General features: G+C 43.0%; 1 protein-coding gene across 1 annotated transcript in view; it reads right to left on the bottom strand.

The window, feature by feature from the left end:
- Positions 1-24,966, bottom strand: part of CMTR1 (cap methyltransferase 1) — a 2,799,821-nt gene that overhangs the window by 1,058,375 nt on the left and 1,716,480 nt on the right. The window contains exon 14 of the mRNA XM_044060367.1: positions 20,524-20,580. Coding sequence (XP_043916302.1) covers positions 20,524-20,580 — 57 coding nt within the window. The remainder of the gene's footprint in view (positions 1-20,523; positions 20,581-24,966) is intronic.

The raw sequence follows: 24,966 nt of genomic DNA on the forward strand, positions 1-24,966 counted from the left end.
GTCCAGAATCCAAGGAGTGTCCACAATGTATGGTTGAAGAAAAGGGAACCAGACTTGACGAGGCCAGTGTAGAGCAATCAGAATCATTCTGCTTCCCAAAGATTGCTCTTTCTGAATCACCTTTGAGAGCAAGGGAAACTGAGGGAAAGCATAAAGCAGACCGGAGGGCCAATCGTGAGCCAGAGCGTCCCTGGGAGACTCCCCCTGTGAGGGGATCAGCGTGAAGTAGTTGCTGCATTTGGCATTGAAGGGGCTAGCAAAGAGGTCGCAGCAAGGCTGACCCCATCTGCTGAAGATTCGCTCTGTAATTAGACGATTCAGGGACCACTCGTAAGGCATCAGAATAGCTCTGCTTAGCCTGTCTGCAATCACGTTGGACTTCCCCGGAATGTGCGTTGCCAACAGAAACCGTTGGGAAGTTATTGCCCACTGCCACACTCGCAATGGCCTCTTTGCACAGGGGGTAAGATCTGATTCCCCCTTGCTTGTTTAGATACCACACTACTGACATGTTGTCTGAGTGTACTGCAATCATCCCTAGAGGGAGAAAACACTGAAGTGCCTGCAACGCAAGTAGCACTGCTCTCATCTCTAGGACGTTGATATGCAGATGTATCTCGTGATCTTGCCATGTGCCTTGGACTGTCCTGCCAAGATAATGCCCCCCCCCCAATCTGGGAGGCATCCGTAGTCACTGTGGCAACCGGGATGGGTGGAACGAAAGGCCTTCCCCCGTCCAAATTGTTGGTGCAAAGCCACCAACTGAGGCCCTGTTTGCATCTGTCCGTGAGCAAAATGGGGTAAGAAAGTTGAAATTTTTGGAGAGACCATTGAACAAAGAGAAGTCATTGGAGAAGTCTCATGTGCAATCTCGCTAGATGGACCAACATAATTGTTGCTCCCATGGTCCCCAGGAGTTGGAGAACCAATCTTGCCTTCGCTTTCTTCAGGGGCATCAGGATGTGTATTTGTTGCAAGATTCTGATCCTCTCCTGCGGTAAAAATGCTCGCATTTGAATGGTGTCTAATTCTGCGCCTATAAAGGTGACACGCTGCGAGGGCAACAAAGCAAATTTTTTCCCAATTTAGTGTTATGCCCAACTGTTGACAGAGTGATGTTAGCGTCCCTGGTTTGGACTAGTTGATGCCTGGTGGAGGCAGTAAGGAGCCAGTCATCCAGATACGGAAACACTTGGAATCCCTGACGTCTCAAGTGAGCAGTCACCACTGCCATGCACTTGGTGAACACCCTGGGGGCTGTGGTGAGACCAAAGGGCAGTGCTCGAAACTGGAAATGACTGGCTCCCAGCCGGAAGCGTAGGTGACTCCTGGATGCCCTGTCCATTTTTACATGGTAGTAAGCATCCTTGAGGTCGATGGAACACATCCAACAATGGGAGAATCGATTGTAGTGTGACCATACGGAACTTGGACTTCTGTACATAGTAGTTTAGTTGGCTGAGATATAATATGGGTCTCAGGTCCCCTGTTCTTTTCGGCACCAAAAAGAATCTTGAATAAGTCCCTAATCCGATTTGGTCTGAGGGGACACACTGGATGGCTCCTTTTTCTAGCACCTTTGAAACCTCCAAGGCTGCTTGATCCCTTTGACTGGGTGGAACATCTGGGATATTTCTGATTGATGGGGGGGGGGGGGGCCTGATGTAAACGGAATGAGGTAACCTCCGGAAATTTTTCGTAATACCCATTGGTCCTGAATGATACTTTCCCAAGCTTCCGGATATAACAAAATTCGACCCCCGACTGGCTCCGGATAAGCACAGCCGGGCACTCCCTCTGGAACGAGAGTAGGGGGAGCCGCGAAAGGAATCGCGGTCTCCTGAATTGCGGGGGGCCCCTCTGCCTCTAGGGTGGCATCTCCCTGAATAACCTCCCCCTCCTCTGCCTCTGGAGGGGGACTCACCTTGTGCGGCAGGAAAAAACCTCTGTGATTACTTGAACCACATCTTCCCACCCCACTGGGCCTTGGAGTAAGGCCTAGAAGGAAGGGAAAAATGGACCCCTACGGCAGACAGGGTCTTTCCCTCTTGCTCGCACCCGGTGAGGTTGCCTTTCACTTTGGTTACGAACAAAGAAGAACCATCAAAGGGGGCGTCAGTGAAGGAAGACTTGAAGGCCTCCGCAAAGTGACACAGGCTTGCCTTCTAAGAGCGACTCCTGAGCTTGCTGCCCTACTCGCTCCCTCAGCTGCATATGAAATGAGCCGCATGGAGGAGTTGACAATGGAATTGAGGGTAGACACATGGGCGTTAACAGTCTGAGCCACCGCCTCTGGGACGTTACCCGCAAGAGTATCTCCTAATTCCTTGAGGAGATCTCTCTGGAGCCGAGTGAAATGAGACAGCTCAGCGACCGTAAGGTAAAGGTTGCTGACAAGAGGGTATGCTTCCCGTACCGGTCCATGGTCCTAGACTCCTTGTTAGGAGGATGGATGGAGGAAGAGGTCTCTGTTACTTCCTTCTGAGCGGCCGCCGCCACCACCATGGCATCTACAGGGACTCCTTTGGACAAGAACTCCTTACCCTGGGGGAGCAGAAAGAAACTTGTTGGGGCGCCTGGGTACGGGCTCCACAGAATCAGGGTTTTCCCACACCCTTCGACAAATTAAATCAAGGAGCTCGTCGAAGGGTGGGGACACCCAGAAGGCGAAGGGCTGAGCACCAAAGGCCTTAAGGAAAACCGACTCCTCCTTGGAAGGGGCTTTGGACAGCCAGTCACCTCTTTGCTTCAGTATCTCCAGGATGTCGGAGAAGGAAACATCATCAGAGGATGACTTGGGGGACCCCTCCGATTCCTCGAGGTCAGTATCAGAGATGAGGGACTCATCCTGTGAGTCTATGTGCTTCCTCTTGCACGTTTTCTTTCTAGGGGGCTCCTCAGGCATGAACTCTGAAGGGCCCTCAGAAAGTTGGGGACCACTCGTGGGGGTATCCCTAGGCCTTGGTGCTCTGCTGTCCATGGATAGGTGGTGATCAGAGGCTCTCACCGGAGTGGTGGGGGACAGAGTGACCGATCCACCTGAAGTAGCTGATGATCTGGCCAGCGCAGTCCGCATGGCCTCGAAGGCTGGTCCCCCCAGAGTCCGAGGACCTGCCAGCCTCCGAGACCACGACGGGAGTCGGAGTTCCCCAAGTCGAGGCACCAAGAGGGAGACTTGGAACCAAAATATGTCCCGAGATGTCCCCCTCGGGCTCGACTGAAGAATCCAGAGTCCCGAACCCAAAGGACGGAGCCGACGGGGTCGGTACCGATGGAGCCGGAGGGGCAATCGGAACTGGACTAGCAACATCACACGGCGCGGAACACTTCGACTCCGAAGACAGAGATGCGCTCGGAGGAGGAATGATCGAAGGAGGGGTCGGGACGGGCTCCGGAGCCGGCTGGGCCAGAGCCAAAAACAATTTTGCCAAAATCGGTGAATGGAGGAGCCTCTGGACCACCCTATCAACATCCACATCTGAAAGGGTCCTGGAGGATTTGGAGGACAGGGAGGGAGATTGAGATCTCCTCTCAGGAGAGATTGGTCTGAGACTGGGCGATCGGCTCCGAAGAGGTTCCAACAAAACAGGAGCCGACGCCGGTTCCATCAACACTGACACTTCCTGTGGCCCTGAGGACAGTGGAGCCGAGGAGGTTGATGCAATTTTTGTGACTTTCTCCGGAGGCTCCGATGAAGCTGACGGAGCCGGAGATCTCTTTTTTGACTTGGATGATTTAGACTTAGCACTGAGAGAAGAATCTAAGACCTCTTCGAAAGAGGGTTTCAAGAGTCCCTTTAGGATCAGCTTATTCTTCCCTCTCTTGGAGCACTCTGGGACTGAATGCATGGCAAAAGCTGCAGTACTCCTGCAGATGAATGCCTCCCAGGCAATAGACACAAGTAGAATGCCCATCAGTGATGGACATTTTGTATCCACATTTAGAGCACTTTTTGAAACCGGAAGGTTTGTGCTCTTTGGAATCTTTGGAATCTTTAGACATATTCACCAGAAACACCAACAACGCGACCCAAGAGAAAATCTGACAGGAAAACTCACAGACACTCAACACCACAAAAAACACGGGAATCAGTCAAGTTGAAACAGTACACACACTCTAAAGAGACACACTGAGCCCAACTATATCAAAAACTCTAACTAAAATGGTTTAGGACTACAAAGGGTAGGAGAACCGAAAATCAAACCTCTAATTTAAACGGTTTGACAAACAGGACGACGAAAGGACTAGGTCCTCTAACTGAAATGGACCTAGCCCGAGGAAACAGTTATCGGGATACCACAAAACAAGCACACTACCAAAATGCTAAACACTAAGGATAATAGCTATGAAAATAGCTTTTTGTTTTGAACAATAAATTTTTCTTAAGACAAGAAAAAAGGTACTTAGCCACAGCCAAGAGCGAGACCACGTCCGAGCTACACGAGCGGCAAACGAGATCTGTGGATACGGAGCAGTGCACTATGGGATACCTGCTTAGCCCAACCAATTGAAGACTTCGAGCTAGAAAAGTTTGGCCGAGTCGGAGCTGATATTCGGCTCCGAACCCACGTGTAAGAATGTAGGTGAGATAGGACTACATAACATCTTATTTTCTTCTGGGGAAGCCATTCTTTTGTTGATTTGGATGTATGATTGGGGTCACTGTTGTGTTGGAAAGGCAAAATTCCTCTTCATCTTCAGCTTTCTAACAGGCATCTGAAGGTTTTTGGCCAAAAGTGACTGGTATTTGTAACTATTCATAATTCCCTCCACCTTGACTAAAGCCCCAGTTCCAGCTAAAGAAAAGCAACCCCAAAGCATGATACTGCCACCACCATGCTTCACCATGGGGATGGTGTTCTTTTGATGATGCGAAGTGTTGTTTTTGCACCAAACGTACCTTTTGGAATTGTGGCTAAAAAGTTCAACCTTGGTCTCATCAGACCATAACACATTTTCCCACATGCTTTTGGGAGACTATGGATTGTTTTGCAAATTTTAGCCTGGGCTAGATGTTTTTCTGTGTAAGAAAAGGCTTCCGTCTTCCAACTCTACCCCATAGCCCAGACATATGGAGAATACAGGAGATTGTCACATGTAAGTACACAACCAGTACTTTCCAGAAATTCCTGATGCTCCTTCAGTGTTGCTGTAGATCTCTTGGCAGCCTCCCTGACCAGTTTTCATCTTGCCTTTTCATCAACTTCGGAGGGGCGTCCATGTCTTTGCAACGTCATTGCTGTCCCATATTTTCTCCACTTTTTGATAACTGTCTCCACTGTGTTCCATGGCATATCCAATGGTGTGGAAATGTTTTTGTACCCTTCTCCTGACTGATACCTTTCAGTATTTCTCAGAGTCTTTTGGGTTTCTAATACCATGATGGGAATGGACCCCATTCCTAAGTCAAAGTATGATTAAAGTTCATGAAATTAGTATTATTTCAATCTTTGATGTCAGCCAAAAGTGCACTTTGCAGCATCTACAATGTGCCCAGTAATGACTCCTCCTGCAATTCCTATGGGGTTACATGTATTGGTAACATATCTACATATGATTGTAGATTCTTTTTTATAAGACTCCTTGCTCCTACTACTATTGGAACTGCCTGGGTATCTTTCTTCTACATTGCTCTCGTTTCTGATATTTTATGACTTTGTCTATCTCTGTACGCAAGACAGTGTAGTCACTGGGTATGGGGATTTCAATGAGCAATGCTACTTTTGTCTTCTTTTCATGGACCACTATATCTAGTTTTCTAGCATCTATCTTTTGAACTGTTGGCAATGGGTGACCCCACGTGATGTAAACGTCATTATTTTCTATGATGCTTTGTGGCTCATGTTTCCAGTGTTTTTTAACCACTTTAATACCATACTGTTTACACAATCCCCAGCGCAACAATCTTGCCACATTATTATGCCTTTCAGTATACAGTCCATCTGCTATTAGTATGTCACAACCAGCAACAAGGTGCACCACTGTTTCCAGTTCGGTTTTACAAAACCGAAATTACTCTGTTTCTCCCACGTGTTTAATGGACTTTTTAAACCAGCGTGTATGTAGCACACTATCTTAGGCCGCCAATATTAACCTTTCATCTCTTGGTTTGAATCCGCCTCTCCTTAACCATTCCTGCATTCGTTTCTGATCAACATGAGGTTCTTCCAGAAGTTTTCTATACTTGCAACTATATTTACACATTTTCCACATTACTTGCCTTCTCATCTAGTCCTTCACATTATATTCTTTCTTTTGATTTTGGCGCATTCAGTTACTGCCTAATATTTATCTACTTCTGGTTTGACTTCCATTCCTGCTTGACGCTGATATGCTTCTGCTAGATTAAGCAGAGAAGTCATCTTAGATTTATTATCCTCATGTTTCAAAACTTTCACTACATTTGGGTCTTATGAGGTCAGCAGATATGTGTGGAGTCCTACAATTGCAGATCTATACATGTAATCAATTTCAAGGAGGCCCATCCTTCCTTTGGAATGGGAATATATAATCTTTGTATGCACTGACTTTTACAAATCATCTGAAGACCATGAAGCATCCTCCTTGTTTTCCTATCTAATCTATCCAAAACGTTTTGGGCCCAGTAAGTCGCTCCAAAAATGTAAGTTAGGATAGGAAGAGCAAATTGGTTTATAGCGTGGATTTTGTTTCTAGATGTCAACGCTGTTTTCAGGATTAATTTATGTCTTCTAAAGTATTCCTTACTATGTTTTATTTACATTTGTTCATGTTTTACTATTGAACCTTCATCAATTCCCAAATATTTATACACTCACTCTTGCTCAAGTTCTTTTATATCATATTCTTGTCCCAGACTGATGTTTTCCTGGTGCTGCAGTTTTCCTGCTTTAAAGGTTGCTTATGCACATTTATCAAGACAAAATGATAGTCTTATTATCATCTGAAAAAGTTTTGAAAACTTGCAGTTGTGCTTTTCTTAAGAAGACTGTCCTTAATGATATGTAGCATGGATATGTAGGATGTCCAAGCACCATGAACTGTATGCCCATTGTAATGCTTCTCGTATATGGAAAATGCATCCACGGTGACCAGTGCTGTTAGTGAATATAACTAAAACTGACTGCATATGGCAAGGTTTGGAAGCTCCACCTATCACTGATGATGCCTCGTGTGCTCTGGAAATAAGAGTTAAGCAAAGCATATTGTCCGATATTTATGACCACTGGACCATTGGTGTCGCTCTGGCACCATCATTTAAAGTTTGGCATGGGTCACCACTGGGTTGTATGGTGTCATCAGACCTACAGTCCTGAGAAAAAGAAGAGTCAAAATTCTTTCAGAGTTAAGAAAAATATAGAGATAGTAAACTGCAGGTAATGTACTCCCCACACTGGCAGGCATGCTTTACAAAGAACTCTATCAATACTGCAGCCAGTACTTGTGAGCAGCGAGGATAGGGATCATCTGTGACGTAGCAAGGTTCACTGCAATACCAACAGAGTGAAACGTAACAAGAGACACTCTTACTGAAGTCAGAGGCTGAACCAAAACACCAGTTAGGAGCCAGTCATCTAGATATGGGAACATCTTGGCTTTCCACAACCTCTAACAGGCTGTTACTACCAAACAGCATTTGTTAAGCACACTGCATGATGAGTCAAAATGGAAGCATTCCAAATTGTTAATAACTGATTGTTACCTAGAAATAGCAGAATGTTACGGACTCGGTTGTGATCTTGCTGTGAAGATAGTTATCTTGGAAGACCAAAGAGCACACCAGTATTCTTGTGACAAAGAAAAAAACAAATGACTACACCCTGACCACACAAAAGGTTTTTTATTGAATAAAGGTGTTTGTGCTAATAGGATCCAAGGTCCAGTCACTCTTTTTTTTTTGGCATTCAAAAGAACATAAAAAGAATAGTTGCCCAAATTCTTACTATAATGACAGATGTCCTTTTCTTCTCTGTTGCAATATTCATAATATGAGGGAGTTCCCTGCCACAGGGGACCAGAAGTCGGTCAGTATACAAAACACTTTACTAATGTAGGGTGTGTGGTACGTCGCATGTAGGCTGCGATCGGATGTCTGCTATAAAAGCAACGTATGCATGCAATGCCCTCCGAACTGACTGCCCCAGGAGGAATGTCAGCCTAAGGAAGTAGGATAAGAATCATCCAAGAAGAAGCAAGGTCAGGGGGAAGGAGGGAGGGACAGGAATACTGCAAGAAATGAAGGACATCTATTATTATGGTAAGATTTTACAGAACTATTCTATGTCCTTCTATTCATCTGTTACAGTATTCATAACATGAGGGAGAATACCAAAGCTTATGAAGCATGGGAGGAAGTGTACCCGAGGAGTTTTCTGGGAAGCCCTGAAGTATGGCTCTGGCAAACCCAGCTCTAGATTTAGAAATTACATCTAATTTGTATTGTTTTGTGAAGGTATGGACTGAGGTTCATATAGCTGCTTCAAGAATTGAATTGGTGTGCAATCCCTTGAAAAAGGCCCCAGATGAGGTAACAGCCCCGGTGGAGTGGGGAGTGAGCCCTAACAGAGGAAGGGAGAGTCGTATCTAGGTGGTGAGTGGTGGAAATAGTCTTGGAAATCCAGAAGGAAACAGTCTGCTTGGACACAGCCTGCCCCAGAGCACTGGGGTAGTAAGAAATAAAAAAGCTGATCTGACTTTCTAACAGCTTTGGTTTTGTCTAAATAAAATCTTAATTGCCTGTGGGCATCTAAAGTATGTAGCACCCTCACACTAGGGTTCTGGAGGAAGGGAAAAAGGTAGGCAAATGTAAGAACTGATTTGAAGATAGGTCACTGACTATCTTAGGCATAAATGAGGAGTTTGTGTGCAGGGAGACCCTGTCTTTGTGGAAGACCAGACAGGGTGGGGATCCCATAACGGCCTGTAGTTCAGACACTGATCTGGCTGAAGTTTAGGCCAGGAATAACCCAGTTTTCCATGAGCAGTACTATAGAGAAGCTGAGGAAGCTGGTTGAAAAGGTGGGAGAGAAAGCTTTTCCAAACCAAAGTTGAGGTCCCAGGGAGGTCTAATGTATAGGATGCCTTTAAGAAATTGCTTAGCTTGAAATCTGCTAGCTACGGGGGGAGATACAGGCAGACAGGCAGATATAGCTGACATAAGAGCTTTGACTGAAGAGCAAGCCAAATCAGCACTGAGCAATAAACACAAAAGTTAAAACCAGGGGAATCTCCACTGTTAATGGGCCTGGTTTCATTTTAGACACCAGACTGAAAATCTTTTCCATTTGGCTAAATAAGATTTTCTAGTATTTGGTTTCCTGTCCTCCTGCAGGACTGTAAGCATATTCTCAGAGAATAGGTGTCTGAAGAGGATTTGTACCCTATCACCCACAGGATCAACTGAAGAGTTGACAAGTGGGGATGGATGAGGGTCACTTTGTCTTGTGTGAGAAGGTCCACTCTGTGAGGTAATTTGTGGTGACTGTCCTTGGCTAAATGCAGGAGGAGAGGGAACCAGTGCTGTCTTGGCCAGAAGGGAATCACCAGCAAGGTTTTGGTTTGCCTTGATGAATTTTGGACAGGACTTTTGGGATGAGGGGAAGGGGAGGAAATGCATATAGAAACATCCCCTTCTGAGAGGAAGAAAGGGCATCCACTTTCCAGACGAGAGGGTAAAGCTCTCTGGCACAAAACTGTGGAAGTTGTCTGTTCGTGGGGGAATCAAATAGGTCTGCTTGAGAAATACCTCACTGGTGGACAATATCCAGAAACACATCTCTTTGAAGGATCCATTTGTGGGATGGTGTTTGGGACCTGCTCAGGTAATCTGCCACACAATTTTGTGAAGACAGGATGTACACTGCCTAAAGGGTCAAGTGGAATTTTATTGCCAGTTCCCAAACATGAAGACTTAGCCTGCATAGTAGATAGAATTTGGTCCCCCCTGTTTGTTCACATACTAGAGGACTGTCATAGTCTGTGAACAGCTTTAGAGGTCCAGGTTGGAATAGGGGGTGGAAGGTTTGCATGGCCAATAGCAGTGCCCTCATCTCCCTTACAATGATGTGTTCCTTCAGTTGAGAGGGAGACCAGATCCCTTGTTGTTTTTAGGTGGCCGAAGGTTGCTCCCCAACTTATGTCTGCGGCATCTGTGAAGATCCTTTGATGAGGAGTAGGAGGGTATAAGGGGAGTAATGGGTTGAGTAACACGGTGTATCCACCACTGAAGTTCCTTCTTGAGACAGGGGATGAGAGGAATGGAAAATTCTAGGGGGTACTGGTATTATAACCAAACTGATTTTAGATACCATTAACATTTTCTCATGTGGAGTTTGGCTATGGGGAGCATGGCAATGGTGGATGCCATGAGGCCTAAGCCCCTGAGAACTCTCTGTCTGTAATGTACCGAACTAGCAGAAGATTTTGGAAGTAAAAGTTGACATCCTGTACCTTTTGTGGGGGTAGAGAGACCTTCATAAGATGTGTCTGTATCCTGCACCCCAGGAAATTCTAATCCTGTGAAGGGGGTGAGAACTGATTTCTTCAAATTTATTGTAAACCCCAGACTTTGTAGAAGACTGATGGCAAGGGCACTATTTCATTCCAGCTCCTCTGTGGAGGTAGCTAGGAGGAGGACAACATCCAGCTAAGGAAGAAAGTGTATTTCCTGGTGTCTACAAGTGGGCAATCACGGGGGATAGGCATTTGGTGAAGACCCTTTGTGCAGTAGAAAGGCAAAGAACTGAAAATGTCATGATGATAAACAGAAGCGTAAAAACTTCCTGTAGCTGGGATGGATGGGAATGTGAGGATATGCATCTTTGACATCCAGGGTTATCATAAAGGCTTGAGGCAGAGTAAGTGAGAACAGAGTCTGGAGGATCAGCATGCGGAAAGTGGGTACTCTTAGAAAGGTAGTGAGATGGGACAGGTCGAGGATGAGTCTCCAGGGACCTTCCTTCCTGGACACCAGGAACAACCTGGAATAAAATCCTTTGCTTATTTGGTTTTTGGGACACCCTGGATGGTCCCTTGATTTAATAATTCTAACAGAACCTCTGGGGAAAAAAAAAACAAGTTGTTCCCTGGTTGGGTGAGGGATGCCCCTGAGAGGGTAGTTGACACACCATAAAATACCCTTTCTGAACAACTGGAAAGACCCGGGTATCTTGGGTTATACTTTCCTAGGCTGGTAGGGATAGGGAAGGCACTTGGAAAGTGGGATGTGGTTGAGAGGGGGAAAACAGTCACACAGAGGATGGCTTGCCTTGAAAGGGCCTCTTTGATGGCAGAGTAGCTGGTGGGCCCTAAGCTGATGTGGTCTCCTGTCACTCTATTTTGTTCTCGGGTGTGGGTGACGTGAATGCCTATTCATAAACACAGGCTTCGCAGAGTAATTTCTTTGGAACTTGGGTACTGAGGAAAAAAATACGTTTCAATACCTGCAGTTCCTTATCCTTTTCCTGCAATGATTTGAACAGGTTAGCAGCTGCAGGTCCAAACAGGGCAGAGTTGTCCAAAGGTACATCCATAAGTTTGGCTTTTAAGTCCTCGAGTAAAGACTGAGGTCTTAGCCAAGAGAATCTTCTTAATACTAATCCAGAGGTAGCTGCTCTGGTGGATGCCTCTGCAGCATCATAGGTGCATTTTTTGAAATGAGATGTTACCTGAGAATATGCAGCAAACATAATAGTAGCCAAGGTTTTATTTTCTGAGTCAGGTAAATCTGCAATTACCTGTGATAGTTGGCACACAAGCTCTAAAGTGAATTTAGTCATGTGTGTTTGGTAATTAATGGCCCTAAACTCTATGGTGGCGGAAGTGTACACTTTTCTGCCTAGTCTATCCAGGATCCTGCTAACCTTATCAGATGGCAAGAGGGTAGTGGAGGGCAGCAATCCTAATGGCTTGTCAGAAGCCAAAGAAATAACAGAAGGGCCTACAGAAGGGCATCTACAGAGAAACCTGCAGTCCTCTGGAACCCTGTAGAATCAGTCAGGCTTTTTGGAGGTAGGTGACTGGGAATATGGTGCCTGTGAAGCTGAGGCAAAAGCATTAAGAAAGGCAGGCAAGACAGGAGGAATAGCAGATGTGCTAGGTGATGCCACCTGTAATAGCTCAAAGTATATTTTTTGTACACTTGGGTCCTATCCCATTTAAAATGGTCTCTCATCTTAGCAAGGATCTCTACAAAGGACAGGTTCTCCATAGGTGAACCTGTTCCATTGGATTCCTCTAATGGGAAGGCATAATCCAGGGGGAGGGGGGATCTGTGAAGAGTAAGCCAGTGATTCCTCTCCTGAAGATGCCTCTTTGTCTGATGAATGCTCTTCCCTAGTTCTTTCAAATGGAGAGTCAGTACTGGGAGAGGTGGCTGTGATACCTGGAGGAGGCCTAATTGACATAAGGGCATTCAAGAGGTCCCGAGTGAACGGTTGCCAGTCACTAGCAGGTTCTTTTGGTGGAGACAAATGATTGTTTTTTTCCCCCATGCAAGTTTGCTTTATGCAGGGTAGGAGGGCTCAATGTAGGCCTATATTCTATCAGGTCACATTTCTACCTCTTCCCTAACAAGGACATGAAGAATCCCCTTAGGGCCTTTTGTTATCATGAGCCATGGTTCCTGTCAGACATCTGAAACAGATGCCTGCTCGGCGTCTGTGGGTGTGATTATGCTTGTATCCGAAGTGGCCTGGATGTCAGGCTCAGCCTGTGGATCTGAGCTGTGAACTTGGCATGTCTCTGCATTGTCCTCTGCCTCAAGAGAGATGTCTGTATCCAGAGGTGCAGCACAAGGTTCAGACCTTTGCTTTTTTGGCTTTCCACTTTAAAATCGACTCTGCCTCAGGCCCCAAGGATCCCTCCATAGCACTTTTTGCTAACAGCTTTAGGTGCTGGTTCTCTAGGTAGATAACTAAAGAGGATAATCTACTCTTTAAGGTCTTTGGGACAAATGCCTGAAAAACAGAGCAGTTTTTGTGGTCATGGTTCTGGCCAAGGCAGAACAGGCACTGTATCTGGCTATCCTTGTGTGGAATTTGTCATCCACATTGGCACTTGCCCCTACTGGATGACATGAACCTTAAGCAAAGACTGTAGCAAAAGTCAAAAAATTCCCCAATGGGGCACTTATCTGAAATCTGAAGAATCGCAAATGACTCAGAGTCAGATTGTATGGTGAAATCTGGTGTTCGGATCTGGAGGTAGAGAAGTTCTGAGGATGGTGCAAGTGTACTTCACTTTTATGGCAGACGTCCGATCGCAGCCTACGTGCGACGTACCATGCACCCTACAGAAGTAAAGACTTTTGTACACTGGCCATCTGGTCACCTATGGCGGGGAACTCCTTCATGTTATGAATACTGCAACAGATGAATAGAAGACATTAAAATATCAACCCTTTCTTGCCTGGTGGGACATTCTCAATGACTCTGTTTTTTCAAGAAGGAAGACAATTTTCACTCTTGCACAGATTTTTCCAAAAGGGGTGAAATGTCAACAAGAGAAGAAATACTGAGTTAGACTGTTAAAAAGAATCTTGTAAACCTTTGGAAATCAGCACTTTATCCACATCTACTAAGACTGATTCCAAAGAAGACAGATGGCGCAGAATGCCTCTAGAGTGGGAGAGTTAGGCAAGGCCTCAGGCCTGTAAATATTCATCCATGGCTGGGCTGCAGCTCCCTGATGGTTGTTAAGGACCACTGTCTAGTTCTCTACAAACCTTTTACAGCATTATAAAGAACATGGTCAAAATAGTTAAGGACTGGTAGAAAAGTCTGTCTTTAACAGACCTGCCCAGCAACTATTCAGTGGTCTGCTGCAATTCCTTATATTTGTCATGTTCAAAATCCAAACTAGACAAATAATTTGCTGCCCATATTGTAAAGTACAAGTACCATATACCCACCTCCTCAGCTTGTCCACTGCTCTGGATTCCCTATCAGGAAAAAGAAAGAGACTTTAAACTGATCCAGTCCAGCAAAAGGTGAAAGCAATGAAGTCTGAGCATGCAACATTGATGGGAATATCAGTGCACGAGTGGTAGTCAACATCAGCATCTGAATGTCATCAACAGACTCTGCACAAAAAGCCTTGGGACTGAGAAGGTCAGGCTCACCAGACATCAGTGCTGAGAACAGAACTTCTGTCATAAGTGTAGAGAATTAACAGAAAGCACTTTCATTGCTGAGAAAATAACTGAAGTACTGGAGAATCCAGTGGAGTTCTACGTTGTGGTAAGAACACTGCTAGAGAAACCCTTGCTTCTACAAAAGGAAACAGGAAAGGAGCACAAAATGCACCTCTGCCAACTTATCATCAGCTAGATGCGGGGCATGGGAGGATGCAGCTTTGAGCACTGGAGATGACACATGTGGCCTCAAACTCCTTGGGGCAGAAAAAAAATCTCTGTCCTATCTACAATCAGAAAGAATTCTTAGCTTTGAAGACACAAAAGACAACTGCAGTTTCAGTTAAAGTATCAGAAACATTTATAATTTTCTTTTATAACTGTTCATCTATGATTTATAAAACAGCAGGACAGGCATGGCTAGTACAGAGAACTGGAAATTTTAAGTGGATTACTTTTTTAATAGAGACATTGAACCCAGTACTGGCTGAGAGGTTTATCTGGGAGAAACAAGTCAGTCTCAGTGATGTTTTCTGCCAAAAGAGATGTTTCTATTGAGAGGAATTTCAAATGTTCCTCAGATTAAGATCTGGAAAAAACAGTAGACAAAACTCTTAAAATTGTTATGTTGGCCTCCAAAAAGCTACAAATATTCAGAGTGCTTAAACAATCTTGTGGAATAGTAATTCTCTCATGGAGACATTTATAAAACAACCAATCTATTTTACTACATTAAAGCATAGTCTTGGCTGAAACATCAGAAAGAGAATGGGTTCTGAAAGGGGAAAAATGAAGTGTCTGACAAAATCCCAAGAAAGATAAATTGGAATGCAAGAGAAGGACAACCATTTGATCTAGAATTTTTCTCCAAAACCCAGAAAAAAAAATTCTAATTCAATAAAGACAGGCTGGTACAACTCTTCGCATCTGAACATGGAGCACATCCATCTGGAAAGATTTGGCATTTAAATGCATTACTTAATAGGAGAGGATGCTCAATAAGCCCAAGGGAGTTGTCTTGCTTAAAGGCCCTAATCTTTGCTAGCCTTTGTTCTGCTATTATGGGGATGCAGCTTTTCTACTCAGAATAAAGGTTTCACTATACCGGAAAAGGGTTAATTTGAAGCAAAATAATTGTTATTCTCTGTGAATACAAAAATGCAAATTACACTATATTTAAGTTTGCTTAACCATTTATAAAAGGACACAAACATTTAAGCAAGTTAGAAAAAATGAAGAAGGTATAGTTATTAGACTGCAAGCATGGCTTGAAGGATGCTTACAGAATTTTTTTTTCTAATTGCAAGCCCTTATGCCACAGTTAAACACTAGCAATATAGGTGCCACGGTGACTGATGACAGTAATGTGTTATGCACAATACCAATCTGCTACTCTACTATTTGGTGGAAGTTCATATTGAAGCCAAGAGCAACTGCTCTTTGCCATTCATGTCAATGATTAATTGCTCAAGGTCGAGGACTGTATGGGCGATCCTCTCTGATAAGCTCTTTCTGAACACTGCAACCAGGCAGGGGTGTCCTGTTTCCCTTTTATTTGTGATATATTTAACCGTGGCAAAGAAAAGAAGGGACTCAGAAATTCAAGGATATAATTTGTATGGTAATCAAGAAAAGTTGGCTTTATTTGCATATGGTATCATTCCGTACCTGATAAAACCAGAAAAAGACACCTTAGTGTTGTAGAACATTCTGAAACAGTTTCAAGTCTTTTCAGGATATAAAATTAACGAAGATAAAACAAAGTATTTAGCTGTAAACTATGTACCCACACATGAATTGGTTCAGCAATACCTATATTAATGGGGACATGATAAAATGAAGAATTCAGAAGTCTGGATTAAAAAGGATTCTGCTATGGCAACTAAGGATATGTGGGAAGAGACAAAACAAAGAGCAATACAAAAACTGAGGAATTGTAAGGTCTTGTTTATGGATATGGATTGCCAAGATGCAAGCAGTAAAAATGTTTTCAATCCCTTTAATTTTATAACTAGGTCAGGCATATTTTTATCAACCAGAGAAGTTTGTGATAACTATTATTAGAGTTGAAGGATTTTATCTGAGAAGGGAAAAGGCAGGATTCACGTGGGATACGCTGATCATTCCAACAGGACAATGTAGTTTGGGATTATGTGATTTGAAGGGATATTTTAGACCTACACAGTTAAGGCTCCCATACATAGCACAAGCAGAAATCTATAATTCAAAGTGGAAAGGGATGATGAAATGGGGGTAAACTCAAGAAAGAAGGAAAGAATAAAAATAATCATACAGAATATCATAGCCATAAAGTATCAGAAACTATTATAAGAACTAATTTACTTCATCTCTCTCTCAAAACCTGTTACCAAATCAATCTAAGGTCCTAAATCTAGTCACTCCTCGTTTTTTTCTTTTGCCATACTTTTTAACCAGGCATTTTGTTTTACAATGCAGTGCCTACATTTCTTAAAACTGAACAAGAAGGGAGAAAGAAAAGAAAAAAAAAGAACAGCAGTACCTGTTCACAATCCCTATTGCACTTAAAATAACTGAGAACACTTTACCTTAAAACATGTAAAGAAAACCACACACCACAAAAATAGTACTATTTAAGACAATAGAAATCTTTACTTGCAATTAAATTTCCACCTCCTCTTCCCTTCCCCAACACACTTTTCCGAACATTAATGCCATGAAGTAGGGCATATGCTTTACAGTCCCCCACAAGTCCAACAAATTCTGAAAAAGTCCAATATTTCACAAATATTATTACACTGTAAACCCACACTAAGTTACTGGTTGTATTCCTGTTCATCTCCATCTCCCAAATCCTGTTTCTGCTTTATTTCCAACTTGCTCTTGATTCTTCTAGTCAACTCTTGTGCTCCCTTCCTTCTCTCCAACATTTTCCATTGAAACATTGAATAAGGTTTCACAGGTACAGTTTCTCTGTGGTCTTTATTATCAGACGAATAAGAAGCAAAATCTCCTTCTGTTTCACAGTTTACTTTTTGCTGGACAAACTTTTGCATCTCCTCCTTAGCAAGTACTTCATCAAAAAATGATTTTGCCCCTCCAAGGAAGATTACCTTCAATATAGCTTGGTACAGCAGTTTGAATTTCACACCTGCATCTTGACATTTCCTATATAGTGGAATAAATTTGCTCATCTTCTGCCTGGTGTACAATGAGTAATCATTCTCCAAAAACACTCTACTGTCTCCCACTATTAGTATAATGCCCTTCTGCCACAGTTTTGCCAGAATCAACACTTTCTTTACCATTAAAGGTCTAGGTTCCTTTCTCATAGCCAGCTTTGGAGAATACACTTGATGTACCCTTTCAACTAACTCCTGCTGTGGAATACCAGTCCAGTTGTTTATTTGTGCTTTCAAATTAATGCAGCCTGTTCCTTCCAGCTTATCTGGTAGAGCTAAAAATCTCAATGCAGTTTGTTCCTTCCAGCTTCTCTGGTACAGCTGAAAATCTCAAGTTTTTCCTACATGCTCTGTCCTCTATTTGATTATTTATGAAATATCTCTTCCTGAGCAGTTTCATATTCAGCCAGCCTTTTCTTCATTTCGGCTTCTTAGTTTTGCAGCTTTATCACCTCATCTGAAAATCTGTTTAAAGCTTCTTCCATTTTTCTAAACTTTTGTTTTGTGTTGATATACTCCATCAGTGTTTCATTTATTTAACCAGGTTTGTGTGCAACTGTCTTATATCTTCCTGTAAGTTACTGGAATTCATGTCTGGAAATTGCATTGCTTTTTGCTAAACAGCTGCAGAACTTTCCTCAGTCAGTGTTTTGTTGCTGATGTTTTTCCAGGTTCTCTGTATTTCTTTTTTCCTGGCATCCAGGCAGTGCACTTACTTGTCAGTTACTGAAATTTACCCATAAACACAAGTTTACTGGTCTTCTCTGTTTTGTTTCTTTTTTTCACATTAGGAGAGCTAGAATTTAGGTGTCACTCAATGTGCAGCCATATTAGAAGTCAAGGAAATTATTTTCCGAGCTGGGATACAGCAACTGAATTGCCTAAACATTGTAAAGCCTTGCTACGTTTAATTCTGGTGGCTGCCAAAAAACAATTACTAGAAAATGGAATTCAAAGTCTAAAGCATCTGTATTTGAAGTAGTGAATATAGTAACAGAGATAAAAGAACTCGAAGTGGGACCTTTAGAAAAGGGTAAGAGCAAATTACATAGAAAAAATGGGAATTGTGCGAACAATACATGCAGAATAATGTTTTGAAGGAGGAAAGAAGTTTATAGGGAGGCATGAATTGAGTGAGCTATATAATTTTGGATTGACAATGACTGTACAGATGAATATATGCGATGTATAATGTTTGTGAGAATATAGCAACATAGTTTGATTTCATTTACATAACTGTATGATTGCCTATGTCAATAACTGATTATTCAATAAAGTTGATTAAAAAAAGTTTGAGGACTGTATCTGTTGCAGAATCAGTATGACTGGACAAAGGAGTACAGGTCAACCCCCACAAAAAATAACAAGCAGCTATCTTATGTACCTCAAATAATTCATGTGTAGCAAAGTTCATGCAATATAAATGCAACCAATCTGGACAGTAGCATAGAAGGATAATGCCCTGCCTATCACTAAGGCAACCTGAGCTCAATTAGTAGCTCAGATGCTTTTTCAGAGCTGACAAGAAGGACATGTGTGCCCATGCCAGGGGAGGATGGAGGCACAGTTAGTTACAAGCTTTAGCAGTCTTTTGCAGAAAGAAGGTGGTTCGGCAGCTTGGTGATGTGCACACGACACACAAAGACACTGATAGGCAGCAAACCCTCATTAAGCAAGTATACTGAAGCATGCACTTGTGTAGGAGGAAGGCACTGTGGCTCCTTTAATGATGGGAGTCACATGCCCCCCCCCCCCCCCAACCATGGAAAAGGCTAGTCCAAATAATGGATGTTGTCATTGCTGAGATGCCAGTGATTAGTTACCCTCATGGCTGAATAAATGACAGCCGTCCAACAGATGAGTCTGAAAATGAGCTTAAGTCTGACTTGGGAGGCTAGATGTTCAGGAGGTGAGGACAAAAAACATATTAAAAAAAAAAAAAAACAAATGCCACCACAGAGGCACAAAAAAACTAATGCTGGCTAGACCAGCTCACACATCGTGTGACTTTTTTCTCATCATGTTAACCATTATGTAACAATATGTAAACATGATTACTAAAAAGAAAATCCAATAAAATGCTGTTAAAAGTTGCTAGGCAAGCCAGATGAAGTTTTATATTGATTTGTTAGCATTTAATTTGCTTGAAAAGCACAAACACAGCTGCAATTAGCAAACGTGAATACTAAGGATGGTCAAGACTAATACTGACATTTAACATTCCTTTCTTCGTCAGAAACTTAAGACAATGGCCCAAGTCTAGAGATTTAATAAAATAAACTACATTTCTTGACTATGTCATCCTACAGTAAACTAATTTTATTATTAGAAAACGACTCTTCACATAGCTATAACCTTTAGTCATTACTAACAAAATGTATTTTTTTTTTGGAAATCGGCCCTGTGGCAAACAGGGATGAAATTCTGACTGCAACTCAGTTGACCCAAGGATGATTAGTAGTCTATGTCCTAAAGGGGCAGAGGTAGGGGAGAATGGGCTTGCATGGCTGAAGTCAACTCGCACATCCTGAAGGAGGAAGGTGGCAGAACTACATTAATACAACAATCACTCATGGAAGATACCAGGGCAAGTTCATGCTTTTAACTGGCTTGTGGTGCTACATTGCAGATGATATGGGTGGGAGTATGCACATCATTTCCAGTCCAGGCAACCACTGGGAATGAGCCAGTCACCTACAGGGAGGAGTTAGGAACTGGTATACTGGCTCACTTTGAAATTCTAGACTCTCATCTCCAGAAGAACAAATGTACTTATAAGGCCCCTGACTGGGAACAAATGGGTCAAGTAGGTTCTCACTGTATCTGGGGATAGCTGGCTCTCATTCCTGCAGGAGCAAATGCGTTGAATAGAGCACAGACAGAGGAGCCATCAGATAATGTGCTGGACATGGGGGAGGTAAAAAAGAACAACACTAACGAGTTATTATACATCATGATTTTTGTATATACTTGTGTACATAAGTACACTTATTTAAATATTTACTGTATATAGACTTTTATTTTGAAATATCTAACTCTACTTTCAAGATAAAATTAATATTTAATTAATTCATCCTATACTACCTAAATGTTTTTTTCTACATTCACTGTTGTTTCAATGCATACATGTGATGGAGATTTTATGAATGTGCTATGATTAAATTAAGTACAATGAAACAGCTTTATAAACATAAAAACAAGAAGTTCACACTAATGAGACAAAAACATCACAAAATCAGTAAATATACTTACGGGTTTAGAACAAAAGCATGGATTTTAGCTAATGCCTTGATCTGCACTGCACAAAGTCTAGAAAGAAAAATAAATTGAATGATGTTCAGCTCAGCAAACTAAAAATATACAAATCTCTTGTATGTACTTTTTTATTTGTAAAGGCTAGCCATTCACTAATACAGAAAGAAAGAATCAGTAGGAGAGTAGTACAGAACTGTTTAAAATTAATAATAATAGAGGATATCAGTACTGACAGAAGAGCAAATATTAAAAATAAATGTAATGCTGCTGATCAAAAATGGCCGGAAATTATACAACCCACTAAAAGAAACAGTTAAGTTTCAACCGTTTCAAATAACTTGGTGACCACTCATATCTCTGGGTACTACCTAAACTTTAGTTTCACACAGAATACAGTGATAAATATAACACTGACTCTGCTGACAGAAAAGGACCACCTGACCAATGCAGTCTACCCATTTCACTTTGTAGCTGATGAAATGCAGAGCATATATAAACAACTTATTTCTCTGTCATTAAACATCTGTTCCACACATTATTTAAATGCATCTGCTTGTATCTACAACTTGTTCAAGGAAGGCAATTCCAATTACCCATCCACTTTTTGTTTCTCACCAAAGTTGTAAATGATGCATCTTCCAACAAAAACACCTTGTTTGCAAACATACTTCTTAATGTGACCCAACTATGCAATTTCTGTGAAAATACTTTCCTTGTTTCTATTAAAAGTTACAAATTCTAATGAGGTTTGTGCATGTGCTTTTTTAATTATGGGATCCACGTGGACTTCAAGGATTCCATTAGGGCACTTAAAGGATTTCTGTCATATGTACTATCTACACTGGTCTTCAAGAAACTCCTCTCACTTGCTCCATTATGGCACTCTGTATTGTTGTTGATGACCATACCAAAATACCTCTGACAGATACATATCCTTGAAAGATGATGTCCTTAGAAATGCATGCAATATTCTACATGAGCTGATAACATCAAAGTGGGGAAAGGGGCTGCAGCAGACAAGTGAATGGACTGGGCTAAATTAAGGTGAGATGAACTCTGACCATGCTTACAATTTTACATAAATTAACTGGTCATAACCTACTGCATATACTTAAACAGTCTTTCACCAGCAGTCCTCCTTTTCATAACACTTGCCAAACCTAGTTTGTGAAAGGCTGCACTTCAAAATCATGAAACCTAGCACCACTTACACAAAACTGGCTGTCCCTGACAGAATAAAACTATTTACCTGAGAATACACATGATGTAAAACAACACATTTATACTTTGCTATAAATTTCACATGAAAACTAAAATAAAAAGAGGCAATCCCTCTGTACCTCCTTACTGTAGGTCAAGGTCATTCATAGGTTCATACTAGGCTATCTGCCCTGGGGCAATTATAGGCCTAGCCCGATTCTGTATGGCTTACGCCACCCCTTGATTTGAGTATACTGTGCCCTTTTTAAAGTTTAGTTTACTGTGCCTCTGTCTAATAGTGACACGGGAGTAATCCCTGGGACAAACCTACGATCCTCCATCCACCTATCGAGATTCTTCTTGAAGAGATTCAGTGAGGTGCTCTGTCTCACATGAACTGGAATTCTATTCCAGAGCGAAGGGAGCCTCTGGGTTATGAACCTGTCTCTCCAGCAAGTTCTATTTATTTCTGTGCTGAGGTTCAAGTCCCTCGAGCGTGTGGCTCTAAGGGATTTAGATTTACTGAGGTGGAGCATGTCCATTAATTCTGGATTTGACATAGCTTTGTATGTCAGGCATAGATCGCCTCAAGTAGGCGGTATGCAACTGAGTAGAGCTGGAGTTTTTTAACCGAGCAGCATATGGCATCTGTTTGAGACCCTTGATCCTCTTGGTGAGATACTTTTGGGGTCTTTCTAATTGCTGCAGGTGTCGGGTAAGGTACATCCCAAAAGAGGCATTGTATTCTATGATGGGCCTGATGAGGGATGAATAAAGGGGCACGATTACCTCTCTTGATCTAGATGTGAAACCATTCGTGATGAGGTGGGCTATGTAGAAGGTCTTTCTAACCACTTTGGCAATGTGGTTTTCAAAGGAGAGATTGCTATCAACTTGGGTCCCCAGAGGTCCCTAATAACTTTCTCTGTACTTAATGGGTTTCCACCTATGTGGTAATTTGTGGGCACATTGTTTTTGCCAAAGGGTATGACTATACATTTTTTGGCATTTAGCTTTAAACCATGGCGCTGGCACCAGTTATCTGTCTCTGTGAGACCTTTTTGAAGGATGTTTGTGTCAGCTGGAGAGTCGATTATGGCGCCCAGTTCGCAGTTGTCTGCGAACTTGGTGAGCCATAGTCCTCCCACGTTTGCCTGTACCTCAGAAAAGTATATACTGAACAAGAGTGGTCCCAGGACAGAACCCTGTGGGACACCACTTGTGACCGGTTTCGAGTCTGACATGGCTCCAGCAACTCTCACTCTGTGGGTTCTGTCTTTGAGCCAGTTTGTGACCCATCTTGTGACATAGGGGTTTATATTTAAGCTGGATAGCTTATCTATGATGCTCGAGTGGGGTATTGTGTCAAATGCCTTTGCAAGGTCCAGATAGGCTGTGTGGACTACCTTCCCTTCATCTATGGCTTTGGTGACTGTTTCGAAGAAGTCAACCAGGTTCAAAAGGCAGGATCTGCCCTTGACAAAGCCGAACTGGGTAGGATCTAGTGTCTGTAGGTCCCCAATGTCTTTGTTTATGAGCTCCATGATGATCCCCTCCATAGCCTTGCAGACTAAGCTAGTCAGGCTTATGGGGCGATAGTTTCCAGGGTCCGTAGAGGCTCCACCTTTGTGGAGTGGGACCACTGTTGCTGTAAGTCATTCTGTGGGCACATATCCTGTAGTGAGGCTGAGATTGTATAGCTGTTTTATTTGAGGGATTAGTTCCTCTTGGAGTTCATGTAGGACACAACCTGGGACGCCATCTGGTCCCATGGAAGCAGTGTTTTTTGCTTTGGAGAGGGCAGCCTTCACCTGAGCATCAGAGATGTTTGAGAGGCAGCCCTTTGCCGGGATAGATACTTGCTCTTTGGGAGTTTGCACTGAACCTGTCTGCCAGGATATTGGCGATGTCCGTGGGTTCAGTGTATTTTTTGTCATTTAGAATCAACTCAGAACAAGTCTGGGAGTTGCATCCCAGGTTCTTAACATAACTGAAAAAAGCCTTATGATTGTCTTTGGTGTCCTGTGCAATTTTTCTCTCTAAGCTGGCCTTGGAGGATTTTATGAGGGATCGTAATTTTTTGCTAGTACTGATCAGAGATGCCTTCCCTATTAGGGATTTTGCTCTATCATGTAGTAGCTTCCTCCTCCTGTTGTACAGTTTACTCATGGCAGGGGTCCACCAGACTGGACGCCTGCCTTTGGATGATTGGGTCTTGGTTTTGTTTGGGATAGCATGATCCATGCATTCCTGGAGATGTCCGTAGAATGTGTTATATAGGATTCTGCAGTTTGGGCCTTAGTTTCCACTGGCCCTGGGGCCTTGAAGGATTCCACTTCAGTCTTGAGAAGTGAGAAGTTCGCTTTTGAGAAGTTTTTCACTGTGGTTTTCTGGGCTGGGGGTGGGGTCGTGATGTGGACATCCAGTGAAATTAATTTATGTTCTGATCTTACCAATGAGGGATATACTTCTGGTGTGGAGCATAGAGTCCCCATGTTGGTAATGATCAGGTCTAGTATGTTGTCCCCTCTTGTGGGAGTGGTGACTAGTTGTTCCATAGCATCTGAGTTTATAATTTCCAGGAACCTTTGGGCTAAGGTGCTGGGGCTTGAGTAGTGCTCCCAGTCAATGTTTGGGTAGTTGAAGTCGCCCAATATAATGGTGTTCGGAGAGATCTTCATGTTCTCCAATGTTTTCAGGAAAGCCGAGTGGGATTCCTGACTTTGAGAGGGTGGTCTGTAGGATGCTATAAACTGAAAAGCAGTCTTGCCCACTGTTAGTTACACATGGATGGTCTCCGATACTTCGTGCAATGCCACTAACCTGGAGGTGTGGATATCCTTGATAAATATGGAAACTCCCCCTCCTTTTGTGGTTTGGTCCGGGTTTTGGGGCCGAAAAGCATGATATGAGGTATAGCCTGGTAGTCCTGGGGTGCTCTCTGGAGCCTTGAACCAGGATTCTGTCACTGCACAGATATCGATGTTCTCCATACTGAGGAGAGCTTCGAGTGCGTGCATCTTGAGGTTAAGACTTCTGGCGTTAAGCAGCATTACCCTTAGTTTCTTGTTTCTTGTGCTGTCTATGGGGGTGGGTTTGACTTTTGAGCCTTGCCTAAAAAAGGCACTATGGGGGTGGCAAGAGCCTTTGCCAATATCCGAAAGCCCAGTGGTGACAGGTGCAAGCCGTCCCTAGCGAAGCAACGTGGCTTGTCGAGCATGTCATCCCAGGCTGACAGAC

This window comes from Protopterus annectens, chromosome 1.part0, assembly GCF_019279795.1.
Source record: "Protopterus annectens isolate FY-2018-M chromosome 1.part0, PAN1.0, whole genome shotgun sequence".
Classification (NCBI taxonomy): Eukaryota; Metazoa; Chordata; order Ceratodontiformes; family Protopteridae; genus Protopterus; species Protopterus annectens.